The sequence below is a fragment of the Zootoca vivipara genome, chromosome 5, assembly GCF_965207765.1.
Source record: "Zootoca vivipara chromosome 5, rZooViv2.hap1.1, whole genome shotgun sequence".
Classification (NCBI taxonomy): Eukaryota; Metazoa; Chordata; class Lepidosauria; order Squamata; family Lacertidae; genus Zootoca; species Zootoca vivipara.
Window position 1 is genome coordinate 86,748,422 of NC_142588.1, and position 19,576 is coordinate 86,767,997.

General features: G+C 44.9%; 1 protein-coding gene across 3 annotated transcripts in view; it reads left to right on the plus strand.

Moving 5' to 3' along the window:
- Positions 1-19,576, plus strand: part of USP13 (ubiquitin specific peptidase 13) — a 66,932-nt gene that overhangs the window by 24,955 nt on the left and 22,401 nt on the right. For all 3 annotated transcript variants that reach the window (XM_035133042.3, XM_060274355.2, XM_088669215.1), the window contains exons 4-8: positions 9,468-9,589; positions 10,126-10,268; positions 11,458-11,642; positions 16,780-16,874; positions 18,104-18,291. In XM_035133042.3, coding sequence (XP_034988933.3) covers positions 9,468-9,589; positions 10,126-10,268; positions 11,458-11,642; positions 16,780-16,874; positions 18,104-18,291 — 733 coding nt within the window. The remainder of the gene's footprint in view (positions 1-9,467; positions 9,590-10,125; positions 10,269-11,457; positions 11,643-16,779; positions 16,875-18,103; positions 18,292-19,576) is intronic.

The window sequence follows — 19,576 nt, forward strand, 5'->3', positions numbered from 1 at the left end:
GAACGGAAAAGAAGGTAGAGTTTCTTTTTCAAATATTCCATATGGAGTGGCTCCCAGTTCATGCCTACTGCCTGTATTTGTGGAGAGGGCTTCAGTCATGGTATACCACCACATATGGTGTTTCTCAGGCATTTGCAGTGCTGGTCTAAAAATTGAAACCTCTGCATCATGGTGCGTGATCATAGCTGTCTATCCAGGGGCTGGGAGCTAGTATGTGCAGGCATTTCCTATGGCTGACATTGTAGTGTGAGTAAATCTCAGCCAAGCCTTAATTTGGCCATAGATTCACTGCAAAGCCTCATGTCCCCATCTGTGAAATGGAAAGAGTGATGCCGTGTCTCACTTACAGCGTTGCTTTCAGTGTGAATGAAGTAAAACCTATCTGAATTGCTGCACTCTTGAAAAGATGCAGTAGTCATTTGTTGGTTGGGACACTTTATTTGGCTTGGGATTCCCGCCGCCCCTCTCCCTGTTTGTTTCATTTTGAGTCTTTAAAGGTGCGTGCTCTACGGTAGCATGCATGCCACAATGCCGTGAGTGTCTCGCCATAAAAATTAGGCTTCAGGGCCCTGGCTAAAGTGACCCATTCCAAAGTTAACAGCATAGCAGATTCTGGTAAGATAAACCCTAAATTGCCCTGCAAGCTTGTTTTTCCAAGCAGGCAGATAATGGTTCCCAGAGTGCATATATTATTCATGGTCAGTTTTTATAAGCTTGGTTTGCTGCAAATAGAACTTTCTTCCCCTGAATTCTGACCAAGCAGGCAGATTCCATTTTCTTAAACACCTGATTTCGCTGATTAGCAGTGGTGTTAACAATAATTTACAGTGGTACCCATTGTGATGCCTCCCCCCCTCCCCCGATGCTGTTGAATTTCCACCAGCCCCAGTCAGTATGTTCAGTGAGGCAATGTGAGTTCGACGTGTCTTTAACGTTTAGTTTTATCAGTAATCATTTAATAAATATTGTATTTTCCTTGTAAACTGCTTAGAGGTTCTACTACAATCAAGCAGTACTGTATATAAAGGTAAAGGGACCTCTGACCATTAGGTCCAGTCATGACCGACTCTGGGGTTGCACGCTCATCTCGCATTATTGGCCGAGGGAGCCGGCGTATAGCTTCCAGGTCATGTGGCCAGCATGACAAAGCCGCTTCTGGCGAACCAGAGCAACACACGAAAATGCCGTTTACCTTCTCCCTGTAGCGGTACCTATTTATCTACGTACTTGCACTTTGATGTGCTTTCGAACTGCTAGGTTGGCAGGAGCTGGGATCAAGCAACGTGAGCTCACCCCGCCACAGGGATTCGAACCGCCGACCTTCTGATCAGCAAACCCTAGGCTCAGTGGTTTAACCACAGCGCCACCTGGGTCCCTACTGTATATAAGTTTGGTTAAATAAAATAAATCAAGACGTTGCTTTGTGTAAACCACTTTGAGGCTTTTGTGAATTAAGTGATATATGAATTTTGCTAAATTAAAAAAATATATATATCCAAGAAAATCTGGATGACACCATGTTGGCTACCCTATAATAATTTTTAAATAATCCTGTATGGTAGACCGGAATTGTCTTTGATTTGGCATCTACCTTCATGGTGATCTCTTATCAGTTTTCTCTGGCAGATGAAGACCCTCCTTTATCAAATGACCCTTCCCACATGTTGGTATATAGAGGCATAAGGCTGTTGCATGTTTGTATGTTTCTAACTGGACTATTTGTTGCTGCTGCTTTTAGTTAAATTGAGGATATTTAGGTTGAACTTTCAAGAGGCAGTCAGATGTAGTGGTCAGAGTGTTGGACTGGGAAGGTCTGGGTTCAAATCCCCAAGGAGTCCCGAAACTCAGCATGTGGCAGTGGGTCAGTGACTCTCTCTGGGGGCTACCCTATTTCACAGCGTTATTATGGGGACATGAATGTTGGGCGGGAAGAGAACCGTTGAGTTCATTGGAGGAGAGGCAAGACATACCATATTTACTCGAATGTAATGCGCACCTTTTTTGGCCAATTTCTGTCACGAACATCAGCTTTGATGGTACAAGCAAATACTTTTTTGGTTTCAAGGTTTTGAAAATGGATGTGCACATTAGGTTTGATGGCACGTTAGATTTGCGTAAATACTGTAATAATGAGCAAATGAACACTGAATGGGGTTCTCTCCACCTCCCAGCTTTCTCAATCAGTCAAGACTGCAGCAGCTCATACTCTCTGGAATGGGATGAAATTCAGGGGTAAAAGGGAAGTCCACTTTTGTGCGCAATCCTCCTCTTATCTCCCTTCTTTGAGTGCAGTGGTAGCCCAGCTTGGGATCCGATTTATATCGCTATTATTAGCACATTCAGTTGGTAACATCTAAATCTGACTTGGGCATGTCTAGTCAAGCAGCCCCCCGTTTTCTTTCCCCTTCCAGCGTGTTAGCTTACGGCTCCCTTGTCTGCCTGCAGCTGGGCTTCAGCTGCTGCTTTCAGTCACCCGGTGGCCAAGCGTTTGTCATCGTCCGTCACTAGAGTGACGTGCTCGTTGAACTTGGCCAGATGGCATCTGAAGGAAATTTACCCTACTGACTGCTTGCCCAAAAATAACAGCTTCTCGGCCCGTCTTCTCTCCCTCTGTGCTCACCCGCCTTCCCCACAGGCTTACACCATCGCTTATTTTGCTTTGCCTGCTCTCGCCTATTCTTTTTAAAGTGAGGTTTTGGTGACCTTTGGTTGTGACTCTTCTGAGGACGGCGCTGTTTTAAAACTGTGGTTCTGATTCACTGAGCTTCTAGCCCCGTAGAAGGGAATTGCAACGTACTCTCTGCATTAGTTTTTTCAAACCTTTTAATAAGTTTATCTGGAAGCAGCTGGCGTCTTCGCTGAAGGGGAACAACGGAGACCATCGCAGCGCTACCCAAACACCTTGAAGAGCTCATCAGTTTTGGAAAAGAGTTCTTCATCAAAATGGCTTCTGTGTCATAGAAGGAAAGCAACGTCCAGAGAATTGTTCAGATTTCTGTTCCAGCATTTTGAAAGAAAGAAACCCATTTCATAGAATTATAGAGTTGGAAGAGACCACGTGGATCATCTAGTCCAGCCCCTTGCAATGCAGGAATCTTTTGGCCAACATGGGGCTCGAACCCATGACCTTGAGATTAAGAGTCTCATGCCTTACCAACTCCACACACATTTTAAGAGATGGTGAACTTAAATTTATTTCAGGTCTCTTCTATCTTTCATAAATTGGGAAAGATTGCAGGGCCCAGCAGGGAATTTCCAGAGAGCGGGATCGTGTAAACATTAATTAGATTAAGGTTAATTATATTACGCCCTTCCTTGGGCAAGGGAAACTTGAGTACTGTACCTGATTTTCACACTTTAGGTGCAGAAACAGGGGTGGGAAATCTCAGGCTGCTCTCTCTGGCCCTTGGAAGCTCCCTAGGCTACACCCCTCACTGGTCCTGTTTCACTCCCCAAGCATTTTTGCCAGACTGGACTATGTCCTTGAAATTTGAAAATGCCTCTTGCTTATCTGGATGGAAGATGTAGAGCAGGGGTTGGCAACCTAAGGCCCATGGGCCATAAGCGGCCCACGGGGGTCGTTTAACCGGCCCACAAGCCCCCCCTGAACTGAGCCGCCCGCTCGGTGAGTCCCCGTGTACTGTGCTAAGCTGCAGCGCTGGAAATTGCATCTGTGCAGACGCGGAAACTGCGGGTGCGCGTGTGATCTGGCCCACGAAGGGATCTCTGCTGGAGTGAACTGGCCCAGGCAAGGTAAACCTTGCCGACCCCTGATGTAGAGGCTCTGTGAGTCCGTTGAAACTAGTCTACTGCAAAAAGGCATTGTTTACATTTGTTGCTCCACCCACCTTTGACACTGTCCACCACTGGCGTGTGGCCCTTAGTAGATTGTCCAGCAAGAAATACGGCCCTCAGACTGAAGAAGGTTCCTCACCTCTGTGCTAAAAGGTTGCCTTGAGAAGCTCTACCTTATATGAAAGAAAAAAAGAGATGGATCACGCAGCCATCTCTGATGTGTAAAAGAGACACTTGGATCATCCTCTACACAAGTATCAGATATCTTGCAAAATATATTAAAATCAAAGGGACACATCATAACACTCACACTGAGCTTATGTGAGGTGATTTATGTGAAAATGTGCAGAGTTTCTTTTTCCTCACTACACAAAGTTTGGGAAATATCTTGGAGATCATATTCCAGATCAGGTTCTGGCTAGGGCATTTCTGAGTTACCAGCATCCCTGTTTGCAGGGAGCGAGCATAGTGTTAGGTACCAATACTAAAATAAAGGTTTCAGATTACTAGTCTCCTGGGTGGCTGGGCACCAGGAATTTTTCTAGTATTGAAATATTGTAGAATTTTAAAAGCACTTTTGTCAATTCCAAATACATGCCCTGCTTCCTGAAACATGATACGGCCTTTCCTCAATGAAAGTCTTATTTCCGTAGCACCTTTAGTATGATTAAAACTATATTGTAGAAGAGATTATTAAGCTCATTGCTCAAGCTCATCCAGTCTAGGAAATAGTTGCCTGCATTGAAGAAAGCTTGAACCCAGGAGTTCCATATGCAGCACTTGTTTCCATTGGACTTTTTGACTCATAAATTGTCAGAAGGGACAATGCTGTAGCAGTTGTAAAATACTGTAACTGAAATGCTGCTTGAGACTTGAAGGCCAAGATCTTAATTTCCCATAATTGCTGGGTAATTCAAGGAATTAGTTAGTTGACTGAAATAATAGAACCTTTCAACTCCAGGTCACTGCTTCACTTCCTGATGGGGGACATTCTTGCCAGCAAAGTAATTAACATCCAGTTATTGGAAAGTATTCTGACTTGAAGTAGGTGAAATTCCCATGTTTCCATTTGGAATGGACCCACGTATTATAATGGGTGCGTTATGCCAATAATGAACTGTCCTCAGTAGTTAATGAAGTGAAGAAATAAAAATATTGGCCATTGTGATTGAAAAGAGCTTGCCACAGAGAGCAAGCTCTCCCTTTCCCTTCCTTTAGGTCAAACAATGTGTGGAAGGCAAGGAAAAGGGTCTGGAGTCTCTCTCAAAGTTTTTTGTTCCTCTGGATAAATTGGCCACGTACAGCTCATTCCATACTTTAAATCTGAGATTGTTCATGAAGGAGTGTGTATGTAATTCAGGTGTCTGAATTTTTGGCAGCTTATTTGAAATTGTGTGTGAATTATAGGATCAGACTAGATGACTCAGTTTGCATTGTGAAGGAACACCCCCCCCCATTACACAACATAATACTATTATTTCCACCATGATCAACTCCCGCCTGGAAACCAATGCCCCCACTGTGGAAGGACGTTTGGATCCAGAATTGGCCTCCACAGTCACTTACGGACCCATTGTTAAAACCGTGTTTATGGAAGACAATCTTACTCGGCTACGAGTGATCGCCAAAGAAGAGATTATTTCCTCCATGGCGGAATTTTTCTGTTTGGTCTCGCCAGGGCTTAAGCCCCAGAAACTCTCTTCGCAATGGCAGAAGTGAGACTGAGAGTACCTCTGAGCAAGTACAGATTTCATCATTTCTTTGTCTTTTGTCTCTCCCACAGCCCCAAATCACAGCCTGACTCAACACCTAGGATTAGGAGGCAGGCTGTGCCTTCAGTCTAGACATTGAAGCTCAGGATCTCCTCTCTAAAAGAATGAAAGTTTACTACCCGCCTTCTCCCCCCTCCCTTCTTCCCCAATCTTATACTGTATACAACATTAAAGTCTCACATCAATGATCTGTAAAAAGGACTTCATGATCAAAGGCCTGGAAACGATGCCTTATGAGGAACGGCTTAGGGAGCTGGGTATGTTTAGCCTGGAGAAGAGAAGGTTAAGGGGTGATATGATAGCCATGTTCAAATATATGAAAGGATGTCATATGGAGGAGGGAGAAAGGTTGTTTTCTGCTGCTCCAGAGAAGCGGACACAGAGCAATGGATTCAAACTTCAAGAAAGAAGATTCCACCTAAACATTAGGAAGAACTTCCTGACAGTAAGATCTGTTCGGCAGTGGAATTTGCTACCAAGGAGTGTGGTGGAGTCTCCTTCTTTGGAGGTCTTTAAGCAGAGGCTTGACAGCCATATGTCAAGAATGCTTTGATGGTGTTTCCTGCTTGGCAGGGGGTTGGACTGAATGGCCCTTGTGGTCTCTTCCAACTCTGAGTCTATGATTCTAATGCATCTTAAAACTGAGATAATGTACAGTCATACCTCATGTTGCGTCCACTGTGGGTTGCATTTTTCCAGGTTACGAACACAGCGGACCCGGAAGTGTTTACTTCCAGGTTTCATGCGCATGTGCAGAAGCGTTCTGCGCGCTTTGCGCATGCACAAAAGCGCCGCTCGGGTTGCGGACTTTTCTGGGTGCAAACGGCACCCCGGAACAGATTGGGTCTGCAACCCGAGGTACCACTGTATGTACTTTTGAAACCCAAGTAAATCATTAATATAAACATTTTTTAAATAAAAAGTAGCTATTACACTTGTGTATACTTTCTGTTTTGCATGTAAGTGTTGAATTGTGGGAGATATTTGTTCTATTAGGTATAGTGTTTCATTATTACCTTTTGGCTAAAATAAATATGATTAGTTTTAGCAATTGGGAAAAGATTCTGTAATTGCATTCCCCAATAACTGATTGAGCATCCTTTCATACATGTGAGCTGGTGACTTCCTCTCTGATTTTCCACCTGTGTATGGGAATGAGCCATTGGCGAACTAAACAATCTATGGCCTTTTGAACTCTGGGTTTTAAAATTGGTTTTTGATTGTTACTGTGTTACGCACTTTGTGTTTTTATATTGTGAACCTCTCCTTGAGCCTCAGATGAAGGACTGTATTGAAATTCAATCAATGTGTGTGAACTGGGAGAGAGCCACGGTTATTACTCTGGTTGCATCTGGTTGGAGTTGTTGCAGCCTTTGTGATCTTGGAAGAAGCCTAAGACTGATTCCTGGTACTGCCATGGCACAACCCCTATCAGTGACCCTGGGGAAGTTCCTAGTTGATGTGCATCAACAGGGCTCCCCCTACTGGTGGTTAACCCTTCTGAGACTTCCTGTAGGCAGTCAGGAGTCGGTTGGTTTGGTTCTAATGCCTATATTTGGTTTGGTTCCAATGCCTAAGCCAATACCACTCACATTCTGTAACCAATAACGTTGTGGCCTTTTTTAGCCCATTAACCTAAAATACTTGTGTCAAGTGTCTTTATTCCAACAAAGGGGGAGGGTTCGGCGCCTTGCCATGCAACGAATGTTTCCAAAGGTGGTACCTTGTGTTACATACTTAATCTGTTCCGGAGGTCCCTTTGTAACCCGAAACCGCTCGTAACATGAGGCACACTTTCACTAATGGCACCTCCCACTGCTGCCGTGCCTCCAGAGCGCGACTTCCGCTTGCATCCTGGGGCAAAGGTTGCAACAAGGGACATCTACTTCCGGGTTAGCGGAGTGCATAACCTGCAACATTTGTAAGGGGGACGGTACGTAACACGAGGTACCACTGTATGTAGGAGAGTCTTGGGGGGGTATAGGAAGGGGGTGGTTGGCAGAGTGGGCAAAGGAGAGAACTGACCCTGAGCATCTGCGTGGTTCGTGTTGAACTGGTATTGGGGAAACCCAAACTGAATGTACTGTTTTTGCAGCACGTTTATTAGCAGAGTGAATGGAGTGATGGATGACTGTAACCTGGGGATTGACAGATATATTGGAGTGTTTGGTGTGTATTGGTGGGAAGAGTGACATTGGATGAGCTTGTGAGTATTGTCTGATTTGTGCTTTGGCTGTAGGGAAATTAGTAGTATTTAAGAGGGATTCTGGATGTGATGTGTTTGTGTGGGTGGGGCAGAGTGCTGCATGTTGTGAGTCAGGTCTTGGCAAAAGGGAAGGGGTCCCTGGCTCTTAAGATGTTTCGCAATGTGATGCCATGTTTTTTTTTGTGGATTCTAAATTTTGTTTGGTATTGTAGTTTATCAGTCTCAGTATTTATTGTTGTTGTTGTTTAGTCATTTAGTCGTGTCCGACTCTTCGTGACCCCATGGACCATAGCACGCCAGGCACTCCTGTCTTGCACTGCCTCCCGCAGTTTGGTCAAACTCATGTTCGTAGCTTCGAGAACACTGTCCAACCATCTTGTCCTCTGTCGTCCCCTTCTCCTAGTGCCCTCCATCTTTCCCAACATCAGGGTCTTTTCTAGGGAGTCTTCTCTTCTCATGAGGTGGCCAAAGTATTGGAGCCTCAGCTTCAGGATCTGTCCTTCCAGTGAGCATTCGGGGCTGATTTTCTTCACAATGGGTAGGCTTGATCTTCTTGCAGTCCATGGGACTCTCAAGAGTCTCCTCCAGCACCATAATTCAAAAGCATCAATTGTTCGGCGATCAACCTTCTGTCCAGCTCTCACTTCCATACATCACTACTGGGAAAACCATAGCTTTAACTATACAGACCTTTGTTGGCAAGGTGATGTCTCAGCTTGTTATAGATATGGATATTGTATTGTTGTAACCAGCTTATTTATTAACATTTGTTCATATATAGCGTCATCAGTGTACAGGGGGCTGTATACAGTCAGAATAAGAATTCTACCCCAAAGGGTGTACAGCTGAAAACAGCCAATATAAACAATACAGTAAAAATCAATAGTTTAAAATGTGCAGTTCACAAACCATTGTACCATGTATACTAAAACAGCCACCCGCGACTGGAACCAGAATTCTTCCCTGTTTAGGGCAGGCATAGGCAACCTTGGCTTGCCAGATGTTTTTGGAACTACAACCCCCATGATCCCTGACCACTGGCCCTGTTAGCTAGGGATCATGGGAGTTGTAGTTCCAAAACATCTGGAGAGCTAAGGTTGCCTATGCCTGTTTTAGGGCCAATACCAGTAGGAATTGCTTGGCTGATGGATGAAACCTTGGTTTGCACCTCTGGGCGATGGCTCCCATAAGTACATACCTGAGGGGTGGGAGAAACAAACGTAAGCTCAGAAAATATGCTGAAGTCTTCCAGGTGTATCTCTCTCACTCCAGTCCTCTCCTCCAGCAAGCCAAGAGGCTGCCTTGGTGTTAAGTGTTGTATATATACATCCCCATATATATTCATGAATAAATAAAATTTCACAGTTTGGGTACCTGTGGGTGGTAGAGAACCACATACATAGCCTTGACCTCCTAGGAAGAAAGGTTGGAATGCAATGAATAAACAAGCTGTCATTTAAAAAAACTGACATTTTCCTCAAGAGGCTTAATGAAAGAGAGAGAGAAAAGATTGCCTATGAGTACATGGTTTATTGAATTAACATTTGAACTTTTATTGTACTGCTAATTGATTTAAAACCTGAGCAACTAGGTGCCTGGGAGTTTCCCAAGCAAAGCTTGGTGCAGGTCTAGTATCTTTACCTGTTATCATTTTAATGCTCTATGAGTTTTTTCTCTTTCTCTCCCTCTTGCAGACCTAGAATCCAATGGTGATTTAAACAACGATGATTATGAATTTGAAGATGAAGCTAAACTTGTCATATTTCCAGACCACTATGAAATTCCTTTACCCAACATAGAAGAGTTGCCAGCTTTGGTAAGTGTGGGTAACAGACAAAGAATGGGATTTAAACTGATTTTAAATGGGATTTAAAATATGTTTTCACTCTTAAGGGACCATGGGTGCCAAGCCCGGGAAAGACCTATTTGTGGGACCTTGGAGAACTGCTAGAATAGGCCACGCTGAGCTTAAGTAGGTTTGTAAGGCAGATCCTTATATTTTGGTAGAGCAGTGGAATATAATGGCCAAGAGTGTGTGTGTTGCATGGCTGAGTCCTTTACTGAGATCTTGACTCAGCCTTGAACTCACTTAATGGCCTTGGGGAATACGTTGTCTTTTAGTCTTAACTCCACTCCTCTGCAATATAGGGATACTTTTGACCTGCCTTGCAGGGCTCTTGTGAGGACTACGGAAGGAGTTTGATCATTCTAAAGTGCTATATGAAAGCTAATTGCTTATCATTACTGGTATACTTGGTTGCAAACACTATAGCATAGGGATAGTTTTGTCTTTTGGTTTTGGTTTTTTACGTTGTCTTTTATGTTCAGTTTGACTTTACCCCCCACCTCTAGGTTACGATAGCTTGCGACGCAGTCCTCAGTTCGAAATCTCCTTATAGGAAGCAAGACCCAGATTCATGGGAAGAGGAGCTGCAAGTCTCCAAACATGCTAACACTCTTGTACAGATGGACAATGGAGTCAGGATTCCTCCCAGGTGAGACTGTTGCACTTTGTTACCTAAGAACTGCCCTGTGGAACAGATCCCAGGACCCACCTAATCCAACTTCTGCATCCCATGTTAACCAACTGCATGCCTTTGGGGATGGGTGGTTAGGATAGGTGCCTGGTTAAAGAACGAAAACCACACTTGCCAAGAATAATGTGATATAGAGATAAATAGCTAAGGAGCTCTCGGGTAAGACCTTCCAGGAGGGCCCCACCCCCACCCCCACCCATAGCACATAGATATGTAGTGCAACACTTTTATAGAAACAGTCTTATTTGTCACTCCTCTCATTTTCTGTCTGCAGCAGCCATTAAGGTCCCTGTTGGCAGCTATTTACGTTTTCTTCACACCCATTAACACTGCATTAATCCATTACCTGTCTCACGCAAAGGACATTAAAGTTAATTAAATGATTCTAAAGTGCTCTGCAGTACATTATATGGTTTTATAACATTTAATATACAGTGTTTTAAACCGTTAGCAGGTCTTTCTGCTTTACAGTAATGGACACGTTTGTATTGAGTGTTCTGTATTGAATATGCAGTGTTGGAGGACAATTTGGTCACATTAATCCCTTTTTACCCAGTCCTCCCTATTCCTTCCTTTCCATCTTTTTGTTCCCCCACTACCGAAATGTTGGTTGTAAGTTTTCCCAGAGCTTAATGTCTGTTGCTTTTCTTTTCTTATGTTGGTGTGTGTGTGTGTGTGTGTGTGTGTGTGTGTGTGTGTGTGTGTGTATGTATGAATGTATGTATATATATTGATAGCACCATGGACCAGATTCAACTAACAGATCCTGCTAGTGGACTTCTCCTTGTACAACAGGGCTCCCTGCATATCCCCCAATTGGCTCTGGGCAGCTCAGGAGTGCACATAAGAAGGAGAGACTTGTTTCATCAGGCAAGCAGAAACGCTTATGTTAAGAAAACATTTGTAACAGAGCAATACTGAATTTCTTCCTACGTACAGTTATCGTTAATGAAGAACCGCAGTTTTTGAGGATTGGTGATGTGGGGTTACTCAGATGGCAGCAGACTGTGGTTGTCCCATTGGCAGTTGACAAGGAGAACTCTATGGTTAATCCAGTCTGGAAATCTTTGCCACTTGTTGGTTTTGGAGATAGACCCAGGTTTCCCCAGTACTGCCAATCTAACCCTGGATGTTTCTTGCTTTACAGTGGCTGGAAATGCTCCAAATGCGACCTGCGGGAGAATCTTTGGCTGAATCTCACAGATGGGTCAATACTGTGCGGAAAGTGGTTCTTTTATGGCAGTGGAGGAAATGGACATGCGCTGGAACACTATAAGGAGATGGGTTATCCCTTAGCAGTGAAGCTTGGAACAATTACTCCCGATGGTGCAGGTTAGTCAGCTGGAAAATAAGTACCTTTTATCAGGTAGCCCACACCATCACTGTCTCTTGGTTTTTATCATAGACATGTGGTATAGAAGAGGGCAGGAAAATGAGGAAGTAAGCAGGGGTTTTACAGAAGCTGAATTCGGGACAAGGTACAACATTCTGCACTCTGACAGAACTGGGATATGCACAAGTCTCCTGGATGATGTCTTTTCTACATTGCAACTCTGGGCCGCAGGAGACCTAGCTGGCTTGTCTAGGGCCTAATGACCGAGCAGAGTTTTGAACGTTGAGTTTGCTATGTTTTGTAGTTGACGGGATACGTCCTTTGAACAATAAAGGAATCGCACAGAAAGGCCAGTAAGGGAGAACACATCTCAACAAAGGCAGGCCATGTTGTGCAACTCAAAAGGATTCTCATTTCTGTCCATGCACACAGTTTTGCTGCAAAGCTAGCCAAAGTGGGGAAATGCATCCTTTCAGCATTGCCACGGCAAAACAGATTTGGTGCTTGGCTTCAGTATGCCACATCCGAGGGAGGCTGCACGTTTAGAACAAAGGGATTTTTAGACCCCCTCAGCATAGCCATGTTTTTGTCACACGGCTCCCAGGGGCCCTGTGGCTCAGCTGGCAGCTCTCTCTACAGCTCTCCTTCCACCCCTCAAACTCTTACCGTAGAATTAATGCCGCGTCAGGAAGCACATAAATCATTGGAACTTCTGGCTGTGACTGAAAAGGGCAGAGTGGCCTCTTGTCATTGTTAATGGTTGTGCACTGAGGGCATAGGGACAAAAATTGTTAGAGGAAGGGATGTTAATGAGGCTTATGTGCCCATCACGATGCACGATTGTCATACTGCTCTGGAGGGCTTCCATCTGGCCAGGGAGGGGGGCATCAAAGGCTCTGGTCTTGAGTCACCTGCATAATATTTTAGCCAAAGCAGGCTATTAAGAGGACCAACATATTGCAGTGGGAATTTGCGTAACAGTACAGATTTCAGTAGGTTAATAATAGAACAGAGTCTTAGCAGAGAATTAAACATGCACGTAGTCTTTTAATTATCCTAGGTTACCTTTAAAATATTTATCATTCATCCTTGCAAACAATTCTTTTAGCAGGGAGGGGAGGAGGGACAATAGTTCTCTGTGTACTCTTCACTCCCTTTGTGTCCCCCCGCCCCGAAAAACTCAATAGGCCAGATGTGTTTTATTCCTGCCTACAGTAAACAAGAGCAGTTTACTAATCCTTCTTTTCGTCTAATTTGTGATCAGTTAGATACCAAAGGGTCCAAAATACAAAAGGAAATATGAAACAAGTTTGTGGTCAGTATTGTGAAAAATTCAGGTTTTAAGTGTAGTATTGATCTTTTGATTTCAACGGAGAACTGCAAGCTTCGGTTGCGTACTGTTCTTATAACTGCTAAAAGGAATGAGTGTAGTTTGCATTTCCAGAGTTCTTTGAATGCAAACTCAAATGAAAAAAGAAGAAATCCAGAGGGATTGCTTTTTAATCTGTTTCTGCGAAAACAACAAAGAATCTTATAAGACTTTAAAAGACTGACAAATTATATTAAGTCTTAAGCTTTCGTGGCTTGGAGCTGTCTTCATCAGAGACATGAAATGTAATCCTCAGTTGGCATGGATGTAATTTAAAAGCTGTAGTAAAATGGCAATGAAAGGCAAACAAGGATTTGTATCCAAGTGTCCCTAGATGAATATCAACACTTCAAAAGTTGACCTCAGTTGGCCTCTGGAGTGGCTTCGAAGCCTATTTGCATTGAGTTAAGGTTTAAAATGTTATTGTTTTGTCCCTGTTTTATTTTATCTCTAGGTAGACATCCATATGGATGTTTTTTCCAGCTGAAGTGAAATGCTTCAAATAATGTTGCAAATGTTATCCAAGGTTCATTTAGGTGGCTCTGATAAAGGTGGCTCTGATAAAGCACACAAACTTTTTCCAGGTGTCGCACAGCATTGTGACTTAACTGGAAAAGCATGAGAATGCTGAGCTCTTGTTTACAGAGGGGAACAATAACATGTACCTGGAAACAGAGACTCCTTTGGCATGCAATGGCAGCAGAAGGGCGCCATGTCTATCTATAAATGCCAGCAGGGTCACCCTTGGCAGACACTAGTGGAGAGAATGCTGGACTTTATCAGCTGGACATTGCAACGCTTATTGAAAGGAACACTGATCCTGTTTTTGCCTTGCAGGATTTAGGAGACCAGAAATTATATGGCTGGATGATGCTCATGGTTTTAGCGCTGATAAAACCTTAGTATGCTGCTTTTGAACCCAAATTAGGATTACAAGGCGATTTAGCAGCAGCAGCAGTAGCAGATCTGAAATTCCAGCTATTTTTAAGTTTCTCCTTCCGCTGTTCCTATGGACAAAGAGGTCATATGTATTATCGTTTTTCAAATAAAGAGGGTGGAAATTAGGGATGGCCTATCCCGTTTCACTGCCTGAGGCAAAATAGGAAGTTCCCCACCTTTCTGCCTCTGCCAAAGCCTCATTTACCGGGATCACATGCCTATGGCCTCTGGGTTCATTCTGCAGAAATTCTGGTTCTGGCTTCTGGTGAGCTCTTGCAACAGCCCCATGAGATCACACAAAGGCCTCATACAACCTTCTCAATAACTTACTCTTACTAGCGTCTCGGGAAGGGTGTACGAGGCTTTGCACAACCTCATGGAGCTCTCGCATGATTTTGCAGGGCTCTTGTGAGATCTCCCTGGAACCTGGAAGCCACCGCATCTACTTCTCTGGCGATGGTATGTGCCTATGGAGGCGCCCCTTGGATTCTACCGCCCGAGGCGGCTACCTCAGACTGCCTCATGACCCTGGTGGAAATGCTTTGAACTACATACCCTCATTAGCAGATGGCAATATATTCCTTAGCAGATGGGAAACTATGAGATGACTTGCCCCAAAGGCACACAGTATGCTTTGAATGCAGGTCTTTCAGATTCAAGTGCAGCGCTTTAATCTCCTGGTTCGCAGCCTTGTTCACCCTGCCCCCTACATGGCAACATCCTTCTATTTTGCCACACGTACACTGAACATTAAATCCGCTACAGTTAAAACCCAGATGAACTAGTTCCATACTCTGCAGTAAGTGAAGAGGAGACATGGACAGGTTGCCAAAGACCAGAGATGCCTGCCTGATTCAAGGAATAGGGTAGCCCAGCAACCTCCTGCAGGGGGTGGTTAAACAAATATAAACAAACAGACATAGGAGTCCTTAATGGATCTGCCTCATGGAGAAAAACATCTTTGCCATCCTGTTTAGACACCGCAGTTTGGATCCTAAGTTGCTCCTCCATCCATGTAATTGGGGATTGGGGAGCAATTGCTCCCAACTCCTACCCCCTGTAGCCCACGACACCACATGCCACACCATTCCCAAGGCTCCTGCAACCCCAGGACCAGATTTTTGTGGGGTGTGTTCGCGTGTGTGCATTGAGGAGGCTGCAGAGGAAAAATAGAGGCAGGAAAGGCACGTTCCATGAACTCTGTTGCATTAAATGGAAGGAAAGTTCAGATTCACACCTGTGATACTATGTGTAGTAAGCCCATGCTCTGAGATTGGGGGAGCACACAAGGAGTTACAGGGACGGGGAGAGCAGTTTGTGGGGAGGCACATCTGGCATGTGCTGATGTCTGTTGCAACAGTACCCCACACTTCTTGGATGGAATTCTGGATACCTCGAACTTACTGCTAAAGCAAGGCTTCATAGAACCATAGAATTATAGAGTTGGGAAGGGACCCAAAGGGTCATCTTGTCTCCTGCAATGCACCTTTTTACTAAGCTTCTTGGTCCGCTAGTGCCATCAAGGGAAATGTTGTCTGCTTTCAACTAGCAGGCTATGCCAGAACCCGGGGTGTGGGGTGTGGGTCTGCCTTCTTATTTTGTACATAACAGCCCATACAGCTGCCCTCTCAGTGGCTACTAATCCTGCTGACTACGTACTACTGCTAGCATTAGAGGCAGTATGGTGTCTGTGATCACCACTGCATCTTCTGACAGCAGATTTCATAGCTGAAGTGCAGTCCCAGGTTCTTCTGTCCCAGGGCAACTACTGTAGCATTTGGAGCAGAGTTTTCTTTCTGGCAGGTGGGGCAGGAAAGTTCTCAGCAGCTGCTCCTTCTCTTGCTGATGAAGGAACAAGACGGGCCCTTCCCTTGCTGTGTTATGTTCCTCTTGAAAGGCAGGGGTTGACCTGTGCTGGGCCCTGGCTTTTAGCTAACAGTTTTTTTGGGCAGAGGAGCTACTTGAAGCCTGGTGGGGTGGCAGGGGCTCTTCATTTGCAGGTAGGCAGCCGCTCTGATTGGGAACAAGAGAGAGCACCTGTGTGTTGCAGGGGAGAAAGAGAAAGTTGGCCGCTCAGGCTTCCAGTTGCCTTGATTCGATTTCGTGGAGAAAAGCGATCCCACAATTCCTGTCTCTCTTAATTTCTGGAGGGGAGGATCCCTCTGGGTATAGTGGAGCAGGGTTTATAACCTGTTGCCCTTCTCCAGGCAAGAGACGACCTCTGAGTGGCCTTTTTGTTCTCTGGCCAGTGGATAGAGCCAAAGTGAGCTCATACTGAACCATTGGTTCATGCAGCCCAGCATTTTCTACTCTTGACTGGCAGTAGCTCTCTAATTTCAAGGCAGAGAAAGTCTGCCCTCTGATACCTTAAAAGAACTGGAGATTCCAGGGACCAAACCCAAGAACTACTATGTGGAAGGCATTCATTCTGCCCTTTAGCTGTGACTTTCTTTCTAACACCTGAAAGCTCACTGCTGCAAGGACAGAGCCGGTTGCCTTGTTCTGTGCCTCCTAAATTGCCCCTGCTGCAAGCTGGGTAATGTGGGATGAAGCCACAGAACAGTGATACACCAAGCTGCAACAGCAGTGTCTGAAGGGCATCTTAGAACAGGGACCTCTTGGTTGCCAATGGAACCATTATAATGTGGAGAACTTGGTAGCGAACAGAAGTTCCAGAATTTGCTTAATAGTTGAGCTGGCACATGTGCAGCAAAATTACTATCGCTCGGCATATTATGTAGGTGGTAAAGCTTCAAGAATATGCTCTTGTTAAATAATGCTGATGGGTAACACTTGGTGAGCAGTCCTTTTTCTTCTTTTCTCTGCAGATGTCTATTCCTTTGATGAAGAGGAGGCGGTTTTGGACCCACACATAGCCAAACACTTAGCACATTTGGGCATTGATATGCTCCAAATGCATGTAGTAAGCGGCTTTCCTTTTATTCAGAATCTGTATCTTGAGCAGTTATGGAAAATAGTGGGAAAAATCAGTGCCTCAATTGGAAAAGCACAGTTTCCATTCTTGCGGGGAGTGGGTGGGTACTTCTTTCTTTTAAAATATAAAATCTGCTTTTCATTTTATGTTCTCCTGCTAAAAGGCTTCTGATAACATAATAAAATGACACCAGGCTGCTTCTGAGTTCGGTAAGACTCTAAGCATGTAGATTGGGAATTGAGAAAAGAGTGGGGAACCTTTCTCAGCCCAGGGCCACATTCCCTTCTGGGGAATCTTTTGGGGGCTGCTTGCAAGTGGTTGGAACACTGATTGTAAACTCAGGACCAGATACAGAGGCCTGGAATGCTGTTTTTGGCTCCTGAGTGTGAGATTCCCCAACCCTGATGTACAATATATGTGTGTTTGGAAACCAAGTCTATGCTTGCCCTCCTGCCCAGGATTGAACCATACAGTCACATTTTGCAAAGTTTAGGTCTCTGCAAATCGGACTCTACATTTATTTATTTTTACCACATATTGCATGTGAAGCTCCGCAGAAAAACGAGGGAGCTTTTTATGGCTATACCAGTGGCTCTTTCTGTGTTGCGGCTATAAAAGTGGGAGTAAGTTGTGAGCAGGGACGCGGGTGGCGCTGTGGTCTAAACCACAGAGCCTAGGGCTTTCCGATCAGAAGGTCGGCAGTTCGAATCCCCGTGATGGGATGAGCTCCCGTTGCTCGGTTCCAGCTCCTGCCAACCTAGCTGTTCGAAAGCACGTTAAAGTGCAAGTAGATAAATAGGTACCGCTCCAGCGGGAAGGTAAATGGCGTTGCCGTGCGCTGCTCTGGTTCGCCAGAAGCGGCTTAGTCATGCTGGCCACATGACCTGGAAACTGTCTGCGGACAAATGTTGGCCAGTAAAGTAAGATGAGCGCCGCAACCCCAGAGTCATTCATGACTGGACTTAACGGTCAGGGGTCCCTTTACCTTTACCTTTTAAGTTGTGAGCACCACTGGATTGCAGTTGCTTAGATAATTCAGCAGGTGGAGACATGATTGCATTTGTATTTCAGCAAGCTGTTTTATTGCTGAGTGTTTCATTTTGGAAAGTTCTCAGAACCAGGTGTTTTCTTCTTTTTCCTATTTAAATACACCTGCTTTATAAGTACATACGCTTTTGTAAACTGCTGCTTCTTAAAAGCTCCCTCCCCCCATTCAGACGGAGAATGGCTTGAGAGATAACGACATCAAACCCAGAGTCTCTGAATGGGAAGTGATCCAAGAGTCTGGCATGAAGCTAAAGCCAATGTATGGTCCAGGATACACTGGCATGAAAAACCTGGGCAACAGCTGCTATGTCAACACTGTCCTACAAGCCATTTTCAGCATCCCTGAATTTCAGAGAGCGTAAGTCATTCTAGGAAAGTTTTGCGGCAACCGGATTAGAATCTCTTATGTTCCTCATTGCACTACTAAGGCTCCCTACAGCAGTGTTTCTCAACCTTTTTTGGGCCAAGGCACACTTGTTCCATGAAAAAAATCACGAGGCACACCACCATTAAAAAAGTTAAAAAATTAACTCTGTGCCGCCCTATATTGACTATATAATTATGACTGTAAGAAACACTTGCCAATTGCTGTGTTGGTTGCAATCTCCTGTAATAAGGCTTCACAAGCCGCTGATTTCTCTGCCAGCACAATCCTTTGCTAAGCAAGTTTCAGGTTGAGCTCATCCGGCCAGCTTCTTTAAGTTTGTCTAAAACCACCCTCCCGTGGTGGTGGCTGTTGAGAGCTGCGCTCGCTCCGCGTCGTGACCCGGCCGGCTTCCTTTCCGGCGGGTTAGTGCTTTTAATTGGCGGCCGCCAGGCACGTGACAATGCAAATCGCCCTTCTCGTCGCTGCACGTCGCGGCACACCAGCCAGCGTCTCGGAACAGCGGTTGAGAAACGCTGCCCTACAGTATACACAATGGCTAACTCCAGGTCTGCCCCAATGCTTATCCCCAGCAGGGAGCTGTGGTTAATTGGGACTTCCTGGGAAGTAGGCCTGTCCATTGGTGAATGTAGTTGTTGCATTCTCACTTTACATATTTTGTTAGATGTGAAGTGAGTCTAATACAGGCATCCCCAGACTTCGGCCCTCCAGATGTTTTGGACTACAGTTCCCATCTTCCCCGACCACTGGTCCTGTTAGCTAGGGATCATGGGAGTTGTAGGCCAAAACATCTGGAGGGCCGCAGTTTGGGGATGCCTGGTCTAATAGATACATGTCCAACCCATGCTTTCTTTTTTTCCATCTCTCTTTTTTTTTTGAAAGCACTCCTAAGCTTGCTGGATTTTATAGGGATCTTTCATCCTCTACTCCCATCCCTGCAGCAACCATCTGTTTATTGAGTGCATATATAAATACTTTCAAGCACAGTGGTGTGAATCCCCCGAGAGTCCCCTGGCCAGAGGGGATGGCTCTTCATTAGAATCCCTTCCCCCTGTCAACTGCACACTCTTGCCTGGCAACAGGGTCTGTATAGCTGTCCTAGGAACTAACCCACTCCATCCTTCAGCCAGATGGAGATGGGGAGACAGAGGACCCTCAACTGCTGGTTTGCTCCCAGAAGGCAGTGTATTGCTTGTGGAGTTCTAGCAAGTGTCTCACAATTCCAACCTCCAAAATTTGAGGATAAGCATTTATTTAT